The sequence below is a fragment of the Emys orbicularis genome, chromosome 5 (genome assembly GCF_028017835.1).
Source record: "Emys orbicularis isolate rEmyOrb1 chromosome 5, rEmyOrb1.hap1, whole genome shotgun sequence".
NCBI lineage: Eukaryota > Metazoa > Chordata > Testudines > Emydidae > Emys > Emys orbicularis.
Window position 1 is genome coordinate 42,320,318 of NC_088687.1, and position 21,429 is coordinate 42,341,746.

Genomic DNA, 21,429 nt, shown 5'->3' on the forward strand with positions numbered 1-21,429 from the left:
GATCTTAGGCGGTGGGGTTGGAGTTCACTGCGGATTGGAGCACTGTGCGGCGGAAGGCTGCATCGTCTCTGGCCTGGTGCGTGATGGCATAGTGCGATGTAAATGTGTGGATTGAGGACCACATGGCAGCTCTGCATATTTCCTGTGTCGGGATCTGAGCCAGGAACGCCGCAGAGGAGGCCTGTGCCCTTGTGGAGTGGGCCGTGATCGGTGGGGCAGGCACCTTAGCCCGACTGTAGCATTCTTGGATGCAGGCCGTGATCCATGAGGAGATCCGCTGTGATGAGACAGGGAGTCCCTTCATCCTGTCGGCCACGGCAACAAAGAGTTGCGTTGATTTCCTGAACAGTTTGGTTCTTTCAATATAGAATGCCAGGGCCCTGCGAACGTCTAGGGAATGCAGCCTATGCTCCGTGCCGGAGGAGTGTGGCTTAGGGTGGAACACATGGAGAAAAATGTCTTGACCCATGTGGAATTGGGAGACCACCTTCGGAAGGAACGCCAGGTGTGGCCTGAGTTGGACTGTATCTTTGTGGAAGACAGTGTATGGAGGCTCGGACGTCAGTGCTCTGAGTTCCGACACCCTCCTGGCCGAGGTGATAGCTACTAGGAATGTGACCTTATATGAGAGATACAACAGAGAGCACGTAGCCAGGGGCTCTAAGAGGGGCCCTGTGAGGGCGGAAAGGACCAAATTGAGGTCCCAAGCCGGTGCTGGTTGTTGAGTATGCGGGAACAGTCTGTCCAGGCCCTTGAAGAAGCAACCAACCAATGGGTTTGCGAAAACTGAACCACCTTCCACTCCTGGGTGGAACACTGAGATGTGGCTATACGTAATTGTAGTCCCCCTGTTGAGTACACCTTTCTGCCAAACAGGTCCAACTTTTTGGCCTCCCTGTTCTTCGGTGTAGATCCCTGGAACCCTTGACGCTCCCTTTGGTTGGCCGCATCCATGACCAGAGAGTACGGGGGAGGGTCGGCATACAGGTGCTCGTGGCCTTTGGAGGGCACGAAGTAGCGCCTCTGTCTTTTTGGCCGTAGGGACCAACGAAGCTGGCGTCTGCCACAAAGTGCGGGACGTATCAGCTATCGTTTTGATCAATGGTAGGGCCACCCTGGATGGGCCCGAGACTGAAACGGGACACTGCTATGCTTGCTGCAAGAGCAAGCAAAGTTCCAGCTAGCCGTCACCGGCGGTAAGAAGGAACTGAGGGGGTGGAGGGTCGGCGGGCCCCTATATAGGGCGCTATGGAGGCGCCACTCCAGGGGGCGCCAAGGCCGACCCTACGGACGCTGCTAGGGGAAAATCTTACGGCTGGCGTGCATGCGACGCGCACACACCTGCTTGGAATGGACATGAACAATCACTCGAAGAAGAAGAAATATTACCTCACCCACCATGTCTCTCTAACAAAATAACACACATGCAATAATTTTCGAAAAGCGTAATAAATATGAAATGCTATTGGAGTCCACTGGGTGTATGTGCACCCAACAGGATGGATCTGTCCAAGCAATCATCTAAGGCCTGGACTGGACCTGATGCTGCACTAATGACTGTATTTTGAAGCAAATTAAATATTTTAATTGTCTAAAAACCAGTTATAATACTCCACAAGGCTTCCACGCCCTTCCATTTACATACTGTTCAATGTAAACAGGACAAAAGTCTTATTTATCCAAAAAACTCTTATCCAAAATTAGGTTATGCCCCTCAGTGGACATCATTTGTACTGAAAAATTCCTTGTTTATCCAGATAAATTCCGTATTCCCTGCTCCCTATTGATTCATGTGGTTTTAGTGTATTCTTTTTCAGCTTCACTGGTTTTTCTTCTTCTGGGGTTGAAGTTCAGATTTGTATAATTCCACAGACCTGCCTCCTCACAATATAGTAATTCCTCCCCAAATATTTAAGACACTTTATTTCAGGAGATGAGTGTTTGTTTTTCTTTAGAGTAGACTACTATTTAATGCATCAGAGTCTAGATTGCTCTCTAATTCCATGTAACAGTCTGATTTCAATTTATGAACTTCTGTTCTACACAATTTGCTTTTCTCCTAAAAAGAAAGTGGCAGTCTTAGTAGGTAATTAAACAGGGGGAAATATTTCTATACATAGGAAAAAAAAAAAAAAAAAAAAGCCTTTTTTGCCTCTCCCTATATCAAGAATGACTTCACACAGAAACAGTTTCATTTAATTATTTGGTTGCACATACAGCCCTACAAGGGTAGATCAAGAGGGATTAAAAAGTCAGACACATTTTTAGAATTGTGATTATCTGATCAAGGTCTATGTACCCTCAACAAATCATATTGCCTAATTTTAAAAAGTGACACTCTCAGAAATCTTCATTTGGCCTATTAAAAAGGACAAAAGTCCTTTGAATAACTTTGCAGAGGTGGATTAACTTTGCAGAGTATAGTTTAAAAAAGGCTAGCTTCTGTTAAACTTACTCGCACTGAGCTACCTCACTCCAGTTCCACTGGGGCCAGTGAGACCACATGTGGAGGAAGGGTATTACTCACTGTGAGTTAGGGGGTAAATAGCAAACATGGATTTTCCTTTTTAAAGACAAGTATTACATTTGCGTGTCTCCAGTCTTCTGGGACCTCACCCATCCTCCATGAGTTCTTCAGGATAATGGCTAATGGTTCTGAGATTGTTTCGGCTAGTTCCTTAAGTACCCTTGGATGAATTTCAGCAGGCCTTGCCAACCTGTATACATCTAACTTATTTAAATATTCTTTAACCTGTTCTTTCCTTATTCTGACTTGAGTTCCTTCCCCCTTGCTATTAATATTAATTGTGTTCAGTATTTGATCACCATTAATTTTTTTAAGAGAAGACTGAAGCAAAATAGGCATTAAACATCTCAGCCTTCGTGATGTCATCTGTTATTAACTCTCCTTCCCTACTAATTAACGAACCTATACTTTCCTTCATCTTTCTCTTGTTCCTAATGTAATTATACAACCTCATCTTATTACCTTTTGTGTCCCTTGTACTTTAGCCTCTCATTTTATCCCTACATATTTGCACTATTCCTTCGCCTTGGGATAGTTCGCTGTTGTGCCTTTAATAGTGTCCCTTTGAGAAACTGCCAGCTCTCCTGAACTCCTTTTTTCCTTAGATTTTCTTCCCATAGGACCTTATCTAGCAATTCTCTGAGTTTGTTAGTCTGTTTTTTTAAGTCTATTGTGCTTATTCTGCTGCTCTCATTCCTTCCTTTACTTCAAGTCATGAAATCTATCATGTCATGATCACTTTCATCTAAATTGCCTTCTACACTCACAACCAATTCCTCCCTCTTATTCAGAATCAAGTCTAAAATGGCTGCCTTCCTGATTATTTCCTCCACCTTCTGAAACAAGAAATTGTCCCCAATACATTCCAAGAACTTATTAGACATTTGGTGGTTTGGAGTATTAATTTAACTACCCAGACATCTATTGGAAAAGTCTCCCATAACTACCAGGTCTTGCATTTTGGATATTTCTGTTATTTGTTCTAGAAATAATTCATCTACCTCCTCCTGCTGATTTGGTAGTCTATAAGGGACCCCTGCCATGACATGGCCCTGCTTTTTCCCCTTTTTATCCTCACCCACAGACTTTCAATGGGTCTGCCTCTCCCCTCCTACCGGTGTATATATTCTTGATGTATTATGTAACACCTCCTCCCTTTTTGTTCCATCTCTCCTTCCTGAACAAGTATGCACCTCTTTACCAATACTCCAGTCATGAGATTTATGCCATCCACTCTCAGTGATGCCAATTAAGTCATAATTTATTTTATGGACTAATACTGCCAGTTCCTCCTCTTTCTTCCCTATACTCCTTGCATTTGTGCACATACATCTAAGATGTTGGGCAAATTCCACTACTGTTTTCCATCTTATTGCTCCTATTAACCTATTGTAATTTTCCATGTGTGACAAGCTTGATCTAGGGCTGAATAGGCATTCAGTCAATCTGCCATTAGTGTCACAGGCAAAGCTTGCCAATGGATTCTTTGGCTGGCAGGATCTGCAGGGATTTATAACAACTCAGACAAAGTAATGATCTTATCTACTAGCCTAACAATGACATGCCTACAAAAGTGGGACATTCCTGGTTTGCAGAGTCACATGGCTACCTTAGTGTGCAATGGTTTGTGGGTACCATGCTAAAACAAAATAGGATGCATTTTGATTAGGTTTGAGAAGGCATGGTAGAATTTGTAAGGCTTTTTCAAGAAAAAGTACAGGAGAACATTAATGATAGCAAGCAAATCACAAAAAGCTAGTACAAGGGATTACCACTCCCCTTGCAACATCTTATTTTAATTGATACCATCTACTTCCTCACTGGATTTAGATTATAACTAGGACATTATTAAAGACTTACAGTTAATCTGATAAACATTAAAATGTAGGGTTTTGGTGATTTATCAAATTAATCTTGCTGGGTCTTCCTTTGCATAGAATGGATTCCGAATCTCATATTCATAACCCTGTATTTCTATACTAACTCCATTATTTTCAGGAAATTAACTCTTTCTGTGCAGGTTATTAAAGATTACACTATTTCAATTTATGCACAAAAATTAGGGGGGGGGGGGGAAGTGGCACTTTTTATACTAACCAAATAACTCAAAAAGATTGCATACAACACCCTTAGGACTGTGATGTTATTTTCACAAAGGGTAGTAAGACAAAACTGGTTTGCATTTTATGCATAGGAAAAGAGATTCACAGATTTACTTTAATGGGCTAAAATACACTTGGATTCACTTCCCTCTTTGTGAACTGCAGACAAAAAAAAGGGGGGGGGGGGAGGGCAGACAATTTTGTTTTAGCTTGGTAATGTGAACATGACACACATGAAATTTTATATTTGGTAAAAAAGATACATTAGAATGAAACCAGGAGTTTTGGTTTCATCTACTGTAGATACAAAAATAAATACTCATAATCAAAGAAAAGGCACTGCTTTTGTAACCACGAAAAAGACTACCCAATAGTTTGTATTACAGCAGCTCTCAAGTGACTCATGCTCCCTGGCCTTACATCTTGGTGAAGTCAAAGCCTGCTGGGGGTCAGCTTTCATCTTACTGACCTTTCGATGCTCTTGAAGATTTGTAGCCGAGGAACACTTCTTATTGCACACAGAGCACATCAACTTCTTCCTAGAATTTCCTAGAACAGAAACAAAATACATCTTAACAAGAAACATCTTAAAAAGGAAGTGCAAAGAAAGAAACCAAATGTTTCCACGGGGTGTGTGATTTTTCACAGGTCATTTGACTGACAGAAAATTTTACATTTGTAACCCATCTTCATGGTATTGGGTTACAAGAGTTCTCTGTAGGTGTCCTATAAGCTATTTTTTCAATAGAATGTAAATCAAGAAAGGTTGTTTTTTTTTTTTTAAAGAAAAGAATGCAATAAAATTGACGTATCATCTAATACCAATCTTCATGTCAACTAAAAAACACTGTTATTCAGAAGCCAAAACAATTATCATCCACAAAAACTTCATGTTACAAGTTAATGAATGAATGTTTGGAATCAGTGAAACAACGAGAAATAAGATCCATACTGAAGTCAACACCAAAGCTTCCATTTTCTGTAATGACAGCCTGGCCTAAAAGTTGTAAGTATTCTTACACCCTGCTAGGTGTGCAGTAAGAAACAGAATTCTATTAACATTTTCTTAACTTAGGGCATTTGTAATAGAACTGCATCATGAATACAAATCTAATCTATCATGCAAAACTATAAACCCAGTTAAAGGTCAGCTACCAGATGTATTTCCCTTCCTTTTTCACAGTTCGTTTAAAAAGTGACAGAGCATTTAATTAGGTTTGTCTATTAATTACTGTGATTTCAAGTTCATGTTAGTACCACACAAAGCTGTTTTAATACAGGGCACAATTACTACAAACGTAGTTCTTTGTTTATAACCAAAGTTCCACGTGAAATGTCTCCTGACATATCTCCAAGAATTACACTACATTACACTAAAAAGAGAGGGCACAATGCTAAACAGGAGGCAAAATGGTGTTTCTTGGAAGAGCAATGAAGCATAGATCAGAAATTAACACATCAGAAGGTTTCCAGCTCAAGATTTTTCCAGGCTTCAAGTGTCTGATCTTCTCCGCACTTGTCCTCCTGAAGACTGTACATTTCTTTTGATTATTTGCTTTTCCAATTTCTTTCTTCAGAATATTTTACAAATAATTAAATCAGCTTTTGAATTGGATCTGATCTTTATCCTCCCTGAAAATTGTTAAACAAATCAGTTTAACAAGAATAATAAAGACACCCCTCCCCCATCTGCTTATTCATTCAAATATTTAAAATACATGAGTGGTGTGGGCACCTAGCCCATAAATTAAAAATTACAACATAAGCACAGACAAAGGACTGCCCATAAATATACCCCACCGCAATCCACAGCAGCCTTAACAATGAGGGAACAAAGATGGGCTTTACAGTGTGCTCAGAAGGTTAACAACTCTGGACTCTTATCCAAAAAACCAGAGGACGCCTCAGAGAGAATGCTCTGCCTGCCGCTCCCTCTACTGAGCGACCTCCAGTTTCAGCACCACTGCTGTTCTCTACTGTGGCAGTATATCACAGGGAGGGCCAATCTCTCAGGAAACCAGGTGTCACACCATTTAGGCCTTTATAAGTTAAAATCGACATCTTGAATTCCTCCAACAATGTTACTTGAAGCTAGCATAGATCATGAGCCCTGGTCTGAGTCAACCTAATCTTGAGGCAACAAAGGCCCGGATAATTGTGTCAAAATCTCACTCTTGCCTTGCCAATGCTTAGGGATGGCATCTAACCTCTACTGCATTCAGGTCTTTATCAGTCATTGAACACAAGGAATTGGTGGATGAAATAAAAAGGGCTTGTTTCACTGACACGGATTTCAGAGACAAATGGCATTCTGTGAGCCAAATTCTCACTTACAGAGGAGGGCACTAAAAGCTAAATATCCAACCATCAATTTATCATTGGACCTTGGGGCAGACTATTCTCTTCTAAGAGCTGTGCCATGGTCTCTTGGTAAGTTAGCATGATAAACTTTTTAGTGACTTCCAGTGCATATGTAGCAAGACTATAGACGGAAGCCTCTGTCAAAATGCTGGTGCGCTAATATGTTTAGATTATAGCCAAGTGGAGTCAAATTCCTTGAGTCTGTATACTTGGTGAAGGCCAGCAGGCTGCTGCTGAAAAGAAATAGGGATTCTGAGGTATGACACCTTGGTAGCAGAACAAGCCTTTTTCTCAGTGCCTGCCAGGGCTGCAGTGAACAATGCCATTTGTAGAGCATACATGTTTACAAACCATTTTTCCTTATTGCCATTTTGTCCCATCCTTGTCTCTCCCACCTCTATTGTATACAGTTTCCTCCCATGCCCCATCCTTTGTGTATACCTTTACTCTGTTTCCCTCGTTGCCTTGCTCTTTTTGTATATTTTACTACTTTTCTTCCCACTTCTCCTGGCTCCAAGTCCTCCCTTATTTCTTATTCTTCTAGTGATTTGTGTGTGTTTGTCATCCTTCTGTTCTTTCATTTTCTCTCTTCTTACCTCATTTCTAGGTCTGTCTTATGCCTTTTCCCATCTCCAATATCTTCTCATACTCTTCCTCTTCGCACAAGCCTCTTGTCCCTCTCTTCTCCACCCCTGCCAGGGCCTGGACAAAAGTTAAGATCTTTTTCCTGACAGGAACTGCTTTCACTCCTGCTGCAGTCTGCTAGCTTCTAAGCTCCAATCAGGAACAGAGAGGACTTCCATCCTTAAAATTCTTCTTTCTTACGAGGCCTATAAAACCCTTGACCTTGACAAAAGTCTGTCGTCCATTCCAAAAACAGACAAGAATCTCCTTAGGGGACTTTTAACACAAGAGTGGGCCGAGACTCTAACGTATGGAACAGCACCAAGGGGAAGGAAGGAGTGGGTAAGACCAATTCCAATGGCATCCTTCTACTCAGCAAATGCACAGAGCATGGCCTTGAGATCACAAACACAATCTTCAGACAAAGCAACAAGTAAAAAACATCTTGGCAACACCCCCGCTCAAAACAGTGGCACCTCCTAAACTAAGTAATTGTAAGAATGCAGGATCTAAAAGACATCCAAATTACCCAGGAGCAAACCATTGCTGGACTGACCACTGCGTGGTGAGGTCAGTCATGTCCGTCAGGATAGCACCAGAACACAGAAAGCAATTCAAATCACACAGACAGCAATACAACATTCAAAAACTTCAATCCTCAAGTCACCAAGAGAACTTCAAAGCACACCTCAGTGAAAAACTGACCACACGCATACCTGGAAATGACAACACAAGCGTCAAAGAAGACTGGGAAGTCCTAAAATAGACCGTTTATGAGGAATCCATCAGCCTTGCTACCCGCTGCCATCAGGACTGGTTAGATGACAAGAACATTGAGATTACAGCCCTCCTGGACCAGAACAGGAAAGCTTTAGGTGACTGGCAGAACCATCCATTATCCAGTCAGAAGCAGAGCTCTTTCCATCAGCTTAAAGCGGTGGTTCAAAAGAGGATCTGAGAAATCAAAAACAAATGGTGGGAGGACAAAGCAAAATAAATCCAAGCATTTACTGACAGATATGATATGCAGATTTTTTTCTGAGACAAAGACCTTGTACGGATGAAGCGCATGTGGCCTCACACTGCTGAGATCTGAAGAGGGTAGCACACTTCTTAAAGGCAACGAATGCATCAAAGAGCACTGGAAGGAATATTTCCAAAAGCTTCCAAATCAAGATTCAACTGTGACTGACAACACCATTGACTCCATCCCTCCATACCCAAATTGGGAAACTCTTGCCAAACCACCAACACCTGAGGAGGTCTGCAAAGCAGTTAAGCAAATGAAGAACAAAGCTCCAGGTCCTGACGGTATACCAGCTGAAGTACTGAAAGTGGGGGGAGAAACACTGACTAACAAGCTTCATTTGCCGATCCTCAAAATCTGGCGCACCGAAGAAATCCCTGCCAACTTACGTAATGCTAACATCGTCATCATTTTCAAAAAGGGAGACAAGGCCGACTGTGGCAACTATCGAGGCATTGCCTCTCTCTCCATCGCTGGCAAGATTCTTAATAGAATCTTACTGATTCGCCTGCTCCCTCTTGCAGAGCAAGTACTTCCAGAGTCCCAGTGCGGCTTCAGACCATCACGAGGCACCACTGACATGATTTTCGCAGCCAGGCAGATCCAGGAAAAACATCAAGAACATCACCAGGAATTGTATATGGCCTTTATCGATCAGACCAAAGCCTTCAACTCTGTAAATTGTGAGGCTCTGTGGAAAATCATGTCAAAGTTTGGCTTCCCAAGCACATTTACCACTATTGTAAGACTCATCCATGACCAGATGACTGCCTCCATCCTGTGAAGTGGCTCTACTATTGAGCTCTTTGCATCTGAACTGGTGTAAAACAAGATTGTGTACTGGCACCCATCTTCTTCTCCATTATCCTAGCAGCTATGAAAACGCTAATCCAAGACTGTCCACTACAGGGCACTGGCATCCAATATTGGACTGATGGCAACCTTTTCAACCACTCTCGCCTCTGTGCCAGAACTAAAGCAACATCAGAAACAATAACTGAACTCCAGTAGCTGATGATTGTGCTGTAGTTGCACACTCAAAGGAGGATCTACAAACAGCCCATAACTGTTTCTCTGAAGCTTACAAAAGGCTAGGGCTAACAGTAAACATTGTCAAAACAAGAGCTCTCCACCAGCCAGCTCCCAGTCAATCATCAGACCTAGCAAGGAAGTTCTACATTGATAGAGAAGAACTGGAAAATGTAGAACATTTTGCCTATCTTGGCAACCACCTCTCACAGAGGGCATACATAGACATTGAGATTCAGCACAGAATCCGCTTTGCCAGCCTTGCCTTTGGCAGACTGTCTCGACTGTTGTGTTCAACAACCATGACATCAGAACACACACTAGACTTTTAGAGTAGCAGCTGTGTTAGTCTGTATCCGCAAAAAGAACAGGAGTACTTGTGGCACCTTAGAGACTAACAAATTTATTTGAGCATAAGCTTTCGTGGGCTACAGCCCACTTCATCGGATGCATGTAGTGGAAAATACAGTAGGAAGTGTGTGTATATATATATATATATATATATATATATATACACACACACACATACATACACACACACACACACACACACACACACACACACCATGAAACAATGCGTGTTACCATACACACTATAAGGAGAGTGATCAGTTAAGGTGAACTATTATCAGCTGGAGAGAAAAAGAACTGTTTGTAGTAGTAATGAAAATGGCCCATTTCCAGCAATTGACAAGGAGATGTGAGGAACTGTAGCGGGGGAGGAGGGAATAAGCATGGGGAAATAGTTTTACTTTGTGTAATGGCCCATTCACTCCCAGTCTTTATTCAAGCCTAATTTAATGGTGTCCAATATGCAAATTAATTCCAATTCAGCAGTCTCTCATTGGAGTCTGTTTTTGAAGTTTTTTTGTTGTAATATTGTGACTTTTAGGTCTGTAATCGAGTGGCCAGGGAGATTGAAGTGTTCTCCAACTGGTTTTAGTTTATAAAGCAGTGGTAATCTCAACCCTGTGGGTGAAAGACTTGGGTGACTTACAGAAAACACCTGAAAAACCTGGAACACAAGCACTTTCTCCGGAAAAAATCTTCAACATAAAGTGGGAGAGTGACCTCACTAACATCAGTGTCCTTACAGAGGCCAACACCTTCAGTACTGAGGCCTTGATTATGCAGCACCCGTGAGGTGGAGTGGACACTGTGTGTGCGCATGCCTACCAAAACAACTGCTGTACGCCCAACTCACCAAAGGAGAAAGGAAACTGGGAGGCCAAAAGAAATGCTTCAAAGACACCCTCAAACAAATATCAAGAGATGTGGCATCAATACCACGCACTGGGAGACAGTAGCCTAGGACAGGCTCTCTGGCGAACACTTGTCAGAGAAGGAACAATCACTTTTGAGGAAAATCTCCTTGCCGTGGTCGCAGAAAAATGCCAGAAAAGGACAGATGATTGTTATGCAGCAATCTTGGCCCATCCCTGCCTTCCAACATCACCTGCAACGTCTGCCAATGAGTTTGTGGTTCAGGGATTGGACTCCTTAATCACCAAAGGACCCATAAAAATAAAACTTGTGGAAGAGATCATCCTTGATGAGGGATCACAGACGATGACAAAACACTTGACAACAGTTAGGCTGCTGGTGTGCGGAGACCAGAGCCTATCATGACGACCAATATTGTCTCGTTGTTTCTGTATCCATCTGTTGTTCCTTGTCTTATACTTGTATTTCAAGCTGCTTAGGGAGCTTGTTCTGTATTTGAACAGCAACTAGTACAATGTGTCCTGGTCCACAACTAGAACACCTAATTTCCCTGGTAATCAGTTGAAGTGACTGGTAAGTCAAACAGTTGACAGCTGGCTGCTGGAGATGTTGCTGTGTGAGACACACACAGTAAAGTTAATGAGAAGGAATGTGGGTGGCTTCTGGGATGACCAAACACCACAGGAAAATGGGACAAAAGAGTAACATCATCCTGGACACCCAGACTGTCCCTCCACAATAATCCCCACCAACATGAGTATCTAGTGTCCCAAGGCACCTTATTCCAAGATGATTGCTAAATCAATCTATTCTTCTACCCCCTTTGCTTTTTGATGGAAGAAAGGCAGAGGTGCACTTGGTCTACTTTCAAACAAACACCATCCATACGGTATTTCAGCTTCAACTGATAATATAAAATACTGATTTATAAATAGGAAAAAAAGACTATTTACTCAAACATGAAAATTGAAATTAATTTAAATACATTATTTATCTTACTACAATATAGATAGTTTAAGCACTGTATTAAAATATACAATTGTATTCTCTTAAAAATGCTGAAAAGACTTCTAATCTCAAATGAGCCACAGCCGCAGGTAGCTAGAAACGAACATTCCATAGCCTGTGGGGACTACATTTAACAAAACAGGTCTTAATCCTCGGTGTTTCAGTCTGCAGAAGATTGATTAGGATAAAACTAAAAAGACATTAAGCTAGAAAATAAAGTCTGCATATATCACAGCCATGTACCAAAAACCTGTAGTTAAGAAGGGAAGTCTATAGTGTTCTATCACTTTCCAGATCATCTTTCTTACTCCACAGTTTTATTTCAAAGTTAACACTAATATAGTTAGTAAACATTTTGCACAATGCACTCACTATATGCAGGAATGAACGAAGTTAATAGCATGCTGTAAATATTAATGCATAAGATTTCAAGAGCCTTGAATACTCAGTTTACCCAATTTTTTTTAAAGAAGTCATTTTAGCCTAGATCCTCAAAGGTAGACCGACACCTAAATACCTCTGAAGATCTGGGGCTCTGCCACAATGGATAGTGAAAATGAAATGTATATATATCTCCTCAATATATGGTTCACTCTATATGCATCCGAAGAAGTGGGTTGTAGCCCACGAAAGCTTATGCTCTAATAAATTTGTTAGTCTCTAAGGTGCCACAAGTACTCCTGTCATCTTTAGAAATGTTGTCCATGTACATAGAGCAGATTGCACTTGTATAACACACTGTCGATACCTTACTGCAATATATTCAGTCATCAGTCCTTCTTTTTAATTTGTAACCAATAGGGAATTGCTTTATTTCACTCTTTGGGAGCTCCTAGGAATGACTCCTTCAAGACATTTTCATGTAACCATTATTAAGAAATATACCTAGTTGCTTATATCAGAGCACTAGTGAGATTTTTTGGGGAATAAGTGGAGAGTGAGAGTTACAAACTTCTCTCTGAGAGCTATACTGTGCCTAAGCACAGTCCTGTATAGGGGGCACATGTACACAGAGCTCATTGTGCATGGAGAAGGAGAAGCCCAAGGAACTCCTTTCCTGCTCTTACCTTCCTCCTTGAGAGGTGTGGGACAGTGACATAATCTGCTACTGCTCCTCACCAGTAGATTACTTTCCCTCAGGCATTTTTAATCACTTGTGTTTTCCAGTATGGTGGAGGGGCAGAATCAAGGCTCTGCCCACTCCCCACCCACCTAAGCAGGCAGAAAAGTAGCAGCCCCATGGCGACTGCTCCCCACCATGCTTGAAGTGGTAATGCACAGAGGCCACAGGAAAGTTTGATGAAGTCTGATACCCCTGCATGACTGCATAAGGCTGGCCCTAAACATGCAATGCCAATAGAAAATGGAAGGTTCTGCTCTCCCTGAGCGGCTGCTGCCAGCCTACTTCCTTTTTCCTTTATGCAGAGAATTTTAATTGCTTAGTGTTCTTTTGATCTCAATCTCTGGCCCTTCTGGCAACAAGCAAGTAGGCTAACTCACCGATTGTTTCTCTTAAGGACCCTGCATATTCTCCCTGTACATATCTCATCTCTGTCATTGTTTCATTTCCTATTTGCTCCTCTCTAACAGCCTCTTTTGATTTAACTCCCTGCAGTCAGCCAGAATAATATCAAGCAGATAAACTGAGTACATATAAAATGCATACAAAATAATACAGCTATCTCCCTGGTTCTCCAACATCCAAGGATCGCATTAGCCCTCTTTGCTACAGCATCACACTGGGAGGTCACGTTAAGTGCTTGTCCATTATGACCCCTAATCTTTTTGAGAGTCTCTGCTTTCCAGGATATAGTCCCACATTCTATAAGCATGGCATAAATGCTTTGTTCCTTTGGTTTTACATTTTGCTGTATTACAACAAATTTTGTTTGAATGGGCCCAGTTTACCAAGTGATCCAGATTGCTCTGAATGACTGCTCTATTCCCATCATTATTTACCACTCTGCCAATCTTTAGGTCATCTGCAAGATATATCATCAATGATTTCTATGTACTTCCGGATCATTGATGAACATATTCAATAGTGTTGGACCTACTACCAATCCCTGGAGAACCCCAGAAAAAAAAACCAACCCCATTCAAAGATGATTCTTCATTGACAACTACTTTTTTAGATCTGTCAGGCAGTTTTTGATCCATTTAAGATGTGCTTTACTGATATTGTATAGTGCTATTTTTGAAATTAGAATGCCATAAGGTATTAAGTCAAATGCCTTACAAAAATCTAAGTATATTACATCTATGCAGTTAACTTTATCAACCAAATCTGAAATATCCAAAAATGAAATGAGGTTTGTTTGATAAGACCCATTTTCCATCCAAACATATTGACTGTTGTTAATTATAGTCTCATCCTTTAGCTCTTTATTAACTGAATCCTGTATCAGTTTTCCATTATTTTGCTCAGGATTCATGCTGAATTATACTTAAATTACCCAGGTCACCTTGCCTTGCTTTTCTGAATATTAGCATACATTAGCACTCTTCCAATCTTCTGGAATTTCCCGGGTATGCCAAGATTTATTAAAAATTAACATCAGGAAGCCAGACATCTCAGCCACCTCTTTTAGGACTCTTGGGTACAAGTCATATGGGCCTCCTAATTTTAAAATGTCTAGCCTAGTAAATGCTAACATATTCCTGAGTTATTAATGGATACAAGAGTAGTTTATCATCCACATGAGAGATGAGTACATCATCTTCCTTCTTTCCAAATACAGAACTGACATATTATTGAACAATTCTGCCTTTTGTCCATCATTTTTAACAATTTTGCCATCTCCTTCTAGTAATGGCCATTTACCATTGTTAGGATTTCTTTTATTTCTGATATACTTAGTTATATCCACAGCCTTTGGAAGAAGTGGGAAGGTTACATTAATTTTACTCAAATCAAAACATTACAGAAATAGGACATGCAACTAAATGAAAATATGTATCAAGAATGCCATTTGAAGTGGAATGAAAGATGGTTCTTGCTTTGGTTTGTGAATAAAAAGTTGTCTGTTAGGCAACAGATCAGCAATGCTGTTAATAATGTCATATTCAATCATTTCTTACCAGTGTGAACATTTTCCTTGTGCTTTTTCAGAGCATCCTTACTCTTGAACCTCTTCCCGCAGCTATCAGCCTTGCATATGAATCTAGCATCCCCTTTGCATGCCTCTTTGTGCTGCTCATAACTATATTGGATAACCAGCAAAGGAAAAATAATACATGAAGACATAGCTAGAGAACACAGACTCATAGCAAGCACTCTGAGCTTAACACATGCCACACAGCAGAGTTCCAGGGCCACCTCATGCATTACTTACAGCTGGTAGGAATGAAAGTATTTCACTTCTTTCACTGTTAGGATTCACATAAACTAATAAGCTTGAAAGCAAACATGCAAAGGGAGGCCAGCAATGATATGACAGCAGTCCAGTAACTCAGACACAAAACCTCGACTCTGAGCTGAAGGACGTATTGCAAACAGAACACTGAAAACTTCTCCAAGTGTCTCCTGGATTGACATTCTCTGTGCACTGAAGGACGCTAGGGGAAAAGATAAAACAAAATATAAGGCAAATATTCTCTAAACAACGTTTTGACTGTAACAGTTAGAGAAGACAGGCCCAATCTTACATACGAGTAACTTTACAAACTTTGAGTTCAGTGGGACTACTCACATGCATAAATATGAGAGACAAGGTGGATGAGGTAATATCTTTTACTGCACCAACTTCTGTTAGTGAGAGAGACAAGCTTTCAAGCTTACATGGAGCTCTTACTCAGATCTGAGAAACATACTCAGTGTCACAGCTAAATACAAGGTGAGCAGATTGTTTAGCATAAGTAGTTAATTCATATTTCAAGGGACCGTTCAAGGTGAAGTGGCCCATTTACACCCCTCCAATCAAAGGAGGGAAAGAAAGGTGTTGTGAAAGCAGCTTGGGAGTGTGGGAGTATAGGGGCTGTTATTAGGTTAACTGTTGTAGACTGTTGTAATGAGCCATAAATCTAGTGCCTCTATTCAGTCCATGACTTTTAGTGATTAGCAAAGTTATGATTTTAAGTTTTGAGGCTAATCTTTGGAGGTTCTACTTCATATTTAGCTATGACATTCTGATTACCTTTCCCAGACCTTAAGAAGAGTTCTGTGTAAACTTGAAAGCTTGTCTTTCTCATCAACAGAAGTTGGTCCAATAAAAGATATTACCCATCCATCTTGCCTCTCTAATATCCTGGGACTGACATGGCTAAAGTTTGGGGCCACAGTATAAAATGGAAAGCTATTCTCAATTACCAATGCACTTGTGTTTTTCTCCCCAAGTGCTGTTTATGTAGATATATAAATAAATAAATAAAAATCTGATTCCACAATTGTCAACTGAATCAATGGGAAGCAATGGGAAGAGCTACAAGCATGGTTGAGAGCTTGTTTCATATAGAAAAAATGTTCAATCAGGTTCAATCATCACTGGGATTCACAGTCTGTTACCAACCCATTTTTAAGTTCTCAGCCATTTTTGGCTTTTTTTTACCCTTTGCAAATTACACCAAGACGACAGCAAAGGCTTTCACCTAGTTTTTAATAAATTTAACTAGTCACCTAGCACAAATCAAATGCCAAATTATAGATTATAAGGACGAAAGTTTATTTTTGCTTGAAAACATTTTGTTCCTTCTACAAAATACTACTCCAGAAAATCACATTATTCAGAAAAGCACACAGAGCATTTGCTTATAAGTAAGAGATAATCATTTAAGAGATTAATATGATGTTATCTACAAGAACACAACAGATTGCTTCATTACAGAAACAGTTTAATGCGGTATTTTACTCTTTTTCAATATGAAACTGTTAGATTAAATGGGGTACCCTCTATAACTAAATCTACAGTAAAAAAAAAAAATGGTGCATCCATTTCATCCACAATTTGATTGACTTACAAGCATTGTGTATTAGAAGAAAAACACAGGATAATAATCAGTTAGATTAGGAAAGTTTTCATGTAAAGTATGTTGTACATGACTTTAAAGGCTAAATATACACAATAATGGACAGAACTGAAAGCGATTTGCTTTTAAATCTTGCCTCTTTTTCATGTTTCAATTTATATTTTGTTCTGCCCACAAAGTTTCAATTAAATCAACATGAAGTGGTTTTTATTCCTCTTTCTTTGTCCTTTTACATCTTCATCTCCCTACTTCAAAGTTTTATTCTAATTCCACAATGGCACCCGTTGGAGATAGCTGAGATGCCATCTGTTTCCATGAGGCTCCTTGATAAAATAGTCCACTGATGTAGACCAAAGTTCCAGCATTGCACAACAGCTCTGCTATGCAATACAATACATGAATTACACAGCCTTTTCCCCCCAGACCAGCCTTCCTAAAGGCACCAATTATTTAAACATTAATGGCACTAGTGATTCAAACTAAAGGTCTGTATGAAGTACAGCAAGTCAACATATTCAAAAATTAATGTACTGGGCAAAGTATGAAAGGCTAATTAAATTACTAAAGGCAATGAAATTTAGTGCAGCCCTAGCCTCTTAAATCACAACACCATTGGAAAAGAGGCATGAAAGCTGCAGGCAACAGAAACTGTAGTTAATGATGTGACTAAGCTTACTGATTGGTTTAAAGGGTTATTTATAGAAAGCACTCTTGTGTGTACGCACTGTCTTTGTAAGGCTTGTTTAACTGGGAATTTCTTTCCACAGTTCCTGCACTTAAATTCCTTTTCCTCACTAGGTTTTTGGTGCAGCGTCTGAAGGTGTTCAGCTAGGATCTCCTGGCTGGCAAAACTGGATTCACAATTTGGACATGTGTGGTCCTCTTTGCAGCTGAGAGAATCTACACAGTTTGGGGGGGGAGCAAAAAAAAAAAAAACACATTAGTAGAGGTATAGTTTCTAGGCAATTATATTTCTGATTACTTTAAAAGTGAGGTCCTACTCTGAAAAGGGACTATGTAAAATGGCCTCATGGGATTCACCAAGCTCAGTGGGTCCATTGTTTCTCAAAGGATTATCCATACCAAATCCCAGGACAAGCAGGGTTACTTTTGCTAAATGCCAACACTGCAAACAAACTGGATTCCTTCCTTTTGGTGCATCATATCAATCAGTGGTCTGCAGGCCAAGTTCGGCCTTCAGTTATGCCTATGCAACCTCATTCCCTTCAGTGTGGTTGTGCAGATTACTGAAATTTGCTGATGCTCCACAATAAAGAACAGAATCCAGCTCACTGTCTCTCTGCTGTGTTGCCTTTACTAACAGGAGTAAAAAGTAATCTAAAGGTCGAGCACCAATTCATCAATACTCTACACACTTTTGGCATTTGCAGCAACGTTTCATTCTGCTCTAGTAGCTTTACAACCATTTCGCACTCTCTTTCAATGGAGGTAAATGACTCCACACGCGCAAGGGAACAGAAGACAGGGCCCTCAGTTTTGCCACACAAATGAGTAAAATATGTGTACAAACATCTTCAGTTTCTCACCTGTCAGAAGTTTTTGTTTTCTTGTTTTGATATAGTTTTTAACACACAAAAGCTACTTTAGTTCTCACGCATGTCTCATCTGTACCTTTCTCACCAGCTTGTTGTAGTTCTTTATTGCTGTTGTTACTATTATTATTATTATTGTCTTCATCTTCTTGGTTAAGGATCACTTCCTCCTCCTCCTCCTCCGCTTCTTCCATATCACTATCAAGGTAGCCAATCAGCAGCTCTGTATCCGTTTCAATATCTTCAACAGCGAGATAGAAAATGTTTTCACCTTCCTATTGCAAAGAGTAAATACAAGCAATGAATCACCATGACAGAAAATAAAACTCTAGAGTCAGGTCCTGGATCCTACTGGCACAAAGCCAGCTTAAATAGCTACTGAAGGATTCAGGTGACAGAGTCAATTCTCCAAGTGGCACCAGTTGGCATAGCCCTTCTCAGCTTTCTCTCCTGGTGTAGGGTGTGTGGATGGAGGGTCCTATCACTTGGGTGAGGCTTGGATGCTGGAATATCCTCTGAGAATGATCTATAACCTCTGCTAAGGGATAGGCTTAAGATAAGGGTGTGTAAAGGTGATGTACCTCTGCCCTCCTCTACCATCATCTTCAGCACACCAAGAACTTTAGGGCTGGAAAGTGAAGCACTCAAAAATTAGGAAGTGCTAGAAGGAAATAGCCTGTGCAACCCAAGCTATGCCCCTTGTGTGTGTCTGTATGCATTATAATACAGCCTTCACTTACATGGTTACATAGCACTTTTTTCCACAGGACCCCAGCCTTCTTATTGAATAGGCTTTCTACTCTGATCATAAGCTTAAACTATAGAATTACAACAGACACACTCATAATACACACTTTCACACACTAATCTTAAAGTCAAATCCTCAGCTGGTGTAAATTATTGTTGCTATGCTGATTCATACTAACTGAAGTTCTAGGCCAAATACTGTACCTGGTTTAAAAAAAAAAAAAAAAAAAAAAGCCCCAAAAGCATCTCCAGAAGCATCTGGAATGAACAGTAAGCTGCCAAATAGATACATGAGCTAACTACTCTGTGTCTCACAATGTTTACTTAACCAAAGCTTATGTATGTATACACACACACACACCAGGTACAGTATTTGGCCTAGAACTTCAGTTAGTATGAATCGGCATAGCAACAATAATTTACACCAGCTGAGGATTTGACTTTAAGATTAGTGTGTATATGTATATACACTAATTTGTATATATATATAAATAAAAAAAGCCATTTAACAAAAGCAGCTGTCTCCTCATAAGCTGATCTACTAGGCTGCCTTTTCTGCTGTACATAAGCCAAGTGCTTTGGGTGCTACCCAAGGCAACTAAAGGAAAATCATGTTTACCTAATGAAGACTTCCAAGTGCTGTCATAAATCTTAATCCTTATCTGATTAACATCCAGTAAAGTTAATAGAACCTTCTTTACAGTATATCTAGATTGTAGCAAGCTTCATAACACAAGGACAAGATAATGATTTTTAATTTAAACTGTCAACAGGAATATAGTATTTCTAATACTTCAGAAGGTCTGTAATATATTAAAAAAGTAATTTTCATACAACAGTGAAAACTATTTAAAAGCAGCAGTCTTCAAGGACCATTTTTTGCCTTTATCAGTGAGGGCAATTTGAAAAGAAATCTAATTACACATTTTGTTTTCAAGATCTGTATTTCAAAGTGCAATCTAGATAGCTATCCATTTACCATCCTAACTCTTGCCTACATCTAAGAGGTACTGGTTTTTATATAACACTGTCATGTGCTTCAGAGAACTTTAATTTACTACAATGTAAGTTAAAAAAATTTATCTTCTGTAGCTTTGATTTGAAGTAAGGTAAAAAGGGCTCTCTCCACTCATTGTCAGCAAAGACCGGATGCAAACACTGGCAGATGCTGTCTTTATATCATTGTCCAGCACAGCCCAACTCATTCTAAAAGAAAGGCAATGTTATAGATGTAGGTGAAATGTACCTGCTGTTTCTTATAGGGGAAAGTATACCACTGGAAAACAAAAAACAAAACAACACCCACAAACAAAGTAAAATATAGGATTTGCTCACACACAAGCATTTAACACACTCATATGAAGGATCTGGTATTATGCCTTTAAAGATTGTATTCCCACTGAAGTTTACTAAACATACAAATATTGTGGACTACAAGACATATTTTAAACTTCACCACTCAATTGCAGTAACTTCCTCCATCCTTTGCTTGTTGACTGTTTAGATTAAAATTCTTCAGGGCAGGGGCTCTGGAGCAGATTTTTAAAGACTTTAGGCACCTAGTGATGCAAATAGGTGGCAAATGGGAAACTCAAAAGCACCCAGATGCCTAACTCCCATTGAAATCAACCATTAGGCAGCTAGGTGGTTTTGAAAATCCTACTAGACACCTGCATTTTTAGTCTCCTAAATACCTTTGAAATTTTGGCCTTTTGTCTTCTTATCGATCTCTACAACAACTAGCACTCTATGTGCTAGACAAATAATTATTAGTACAAGTAACAATACATATTATGGGGACTTATTCTGCAACTACTCCACATACAGAATTTCCAGGGAAGTCAAGGGTATAGTAGGAAGAGAGCCTGAAACATAAGTAGTTGCAGCAAAGGGCTGCCCTGGTATGAGGCAGGACCTGCTCAGAGAATCTGGCAAGAACAGGGCGGATACTGCAGAAATACACATTCCTAAAAAGTGCAAGTCACAAAGTACTCACGCAAACACATCCCAATATCAAGTGGTACCAGAACATCCTGATACCAAGGATGGTACAAACACATTCCCCAAGGATAACAGGAACACACTGACCCCTCCTAACAGATAAGGTCAGGATGACAATATGTAATAAAAATGTTTTAAACAAACCAACATGTACAACAAGGTAATGAGTAATAATTAGCCACGTAAGGAGGTAGTAACTATATCAGAGGGGCAGTACTAATTTGTTTGATATATTAAAAATATATATCTCAAAAAAAGTAT

General features: G+C 40.1%; 1 protein-coding gene across 2 annotated transcripts in view; it reads right to left on the reverse strand.

Moving 5' to 3' along the window:
- PRDM5 (PR/SET domain 5) overlaps positions 1–21,429 on the reverse strand; it is a 140,876-nt gene that overhangs the window by 85,756 nt on the left and 33,691 nt on the right. For both annotated transcript variants that reach the window (XM_065405377.1, XM_065405376.1), the window contains exons 4-7: positions 18,500–18,695; positions 17,593–17,767; positions 14,984–15,105; positions 5,099–5,178 (exon numbers count right to left, since the gene is read on the reverse strand). In XM_065405377.1, coding sequence (XP_065261449.1) covers positions 5,099–5,178; positions 14,984–15,105; positions 17,593–17,767; positions 18,500–18,695 — 573 coding nt within the window. The remainder of the gene's footprint in view (positions 1–5,098; positions 5,179–14,983; positions 15,106–17,592; positions 17,768–18,499; positions 18,696–21,429) is intronic.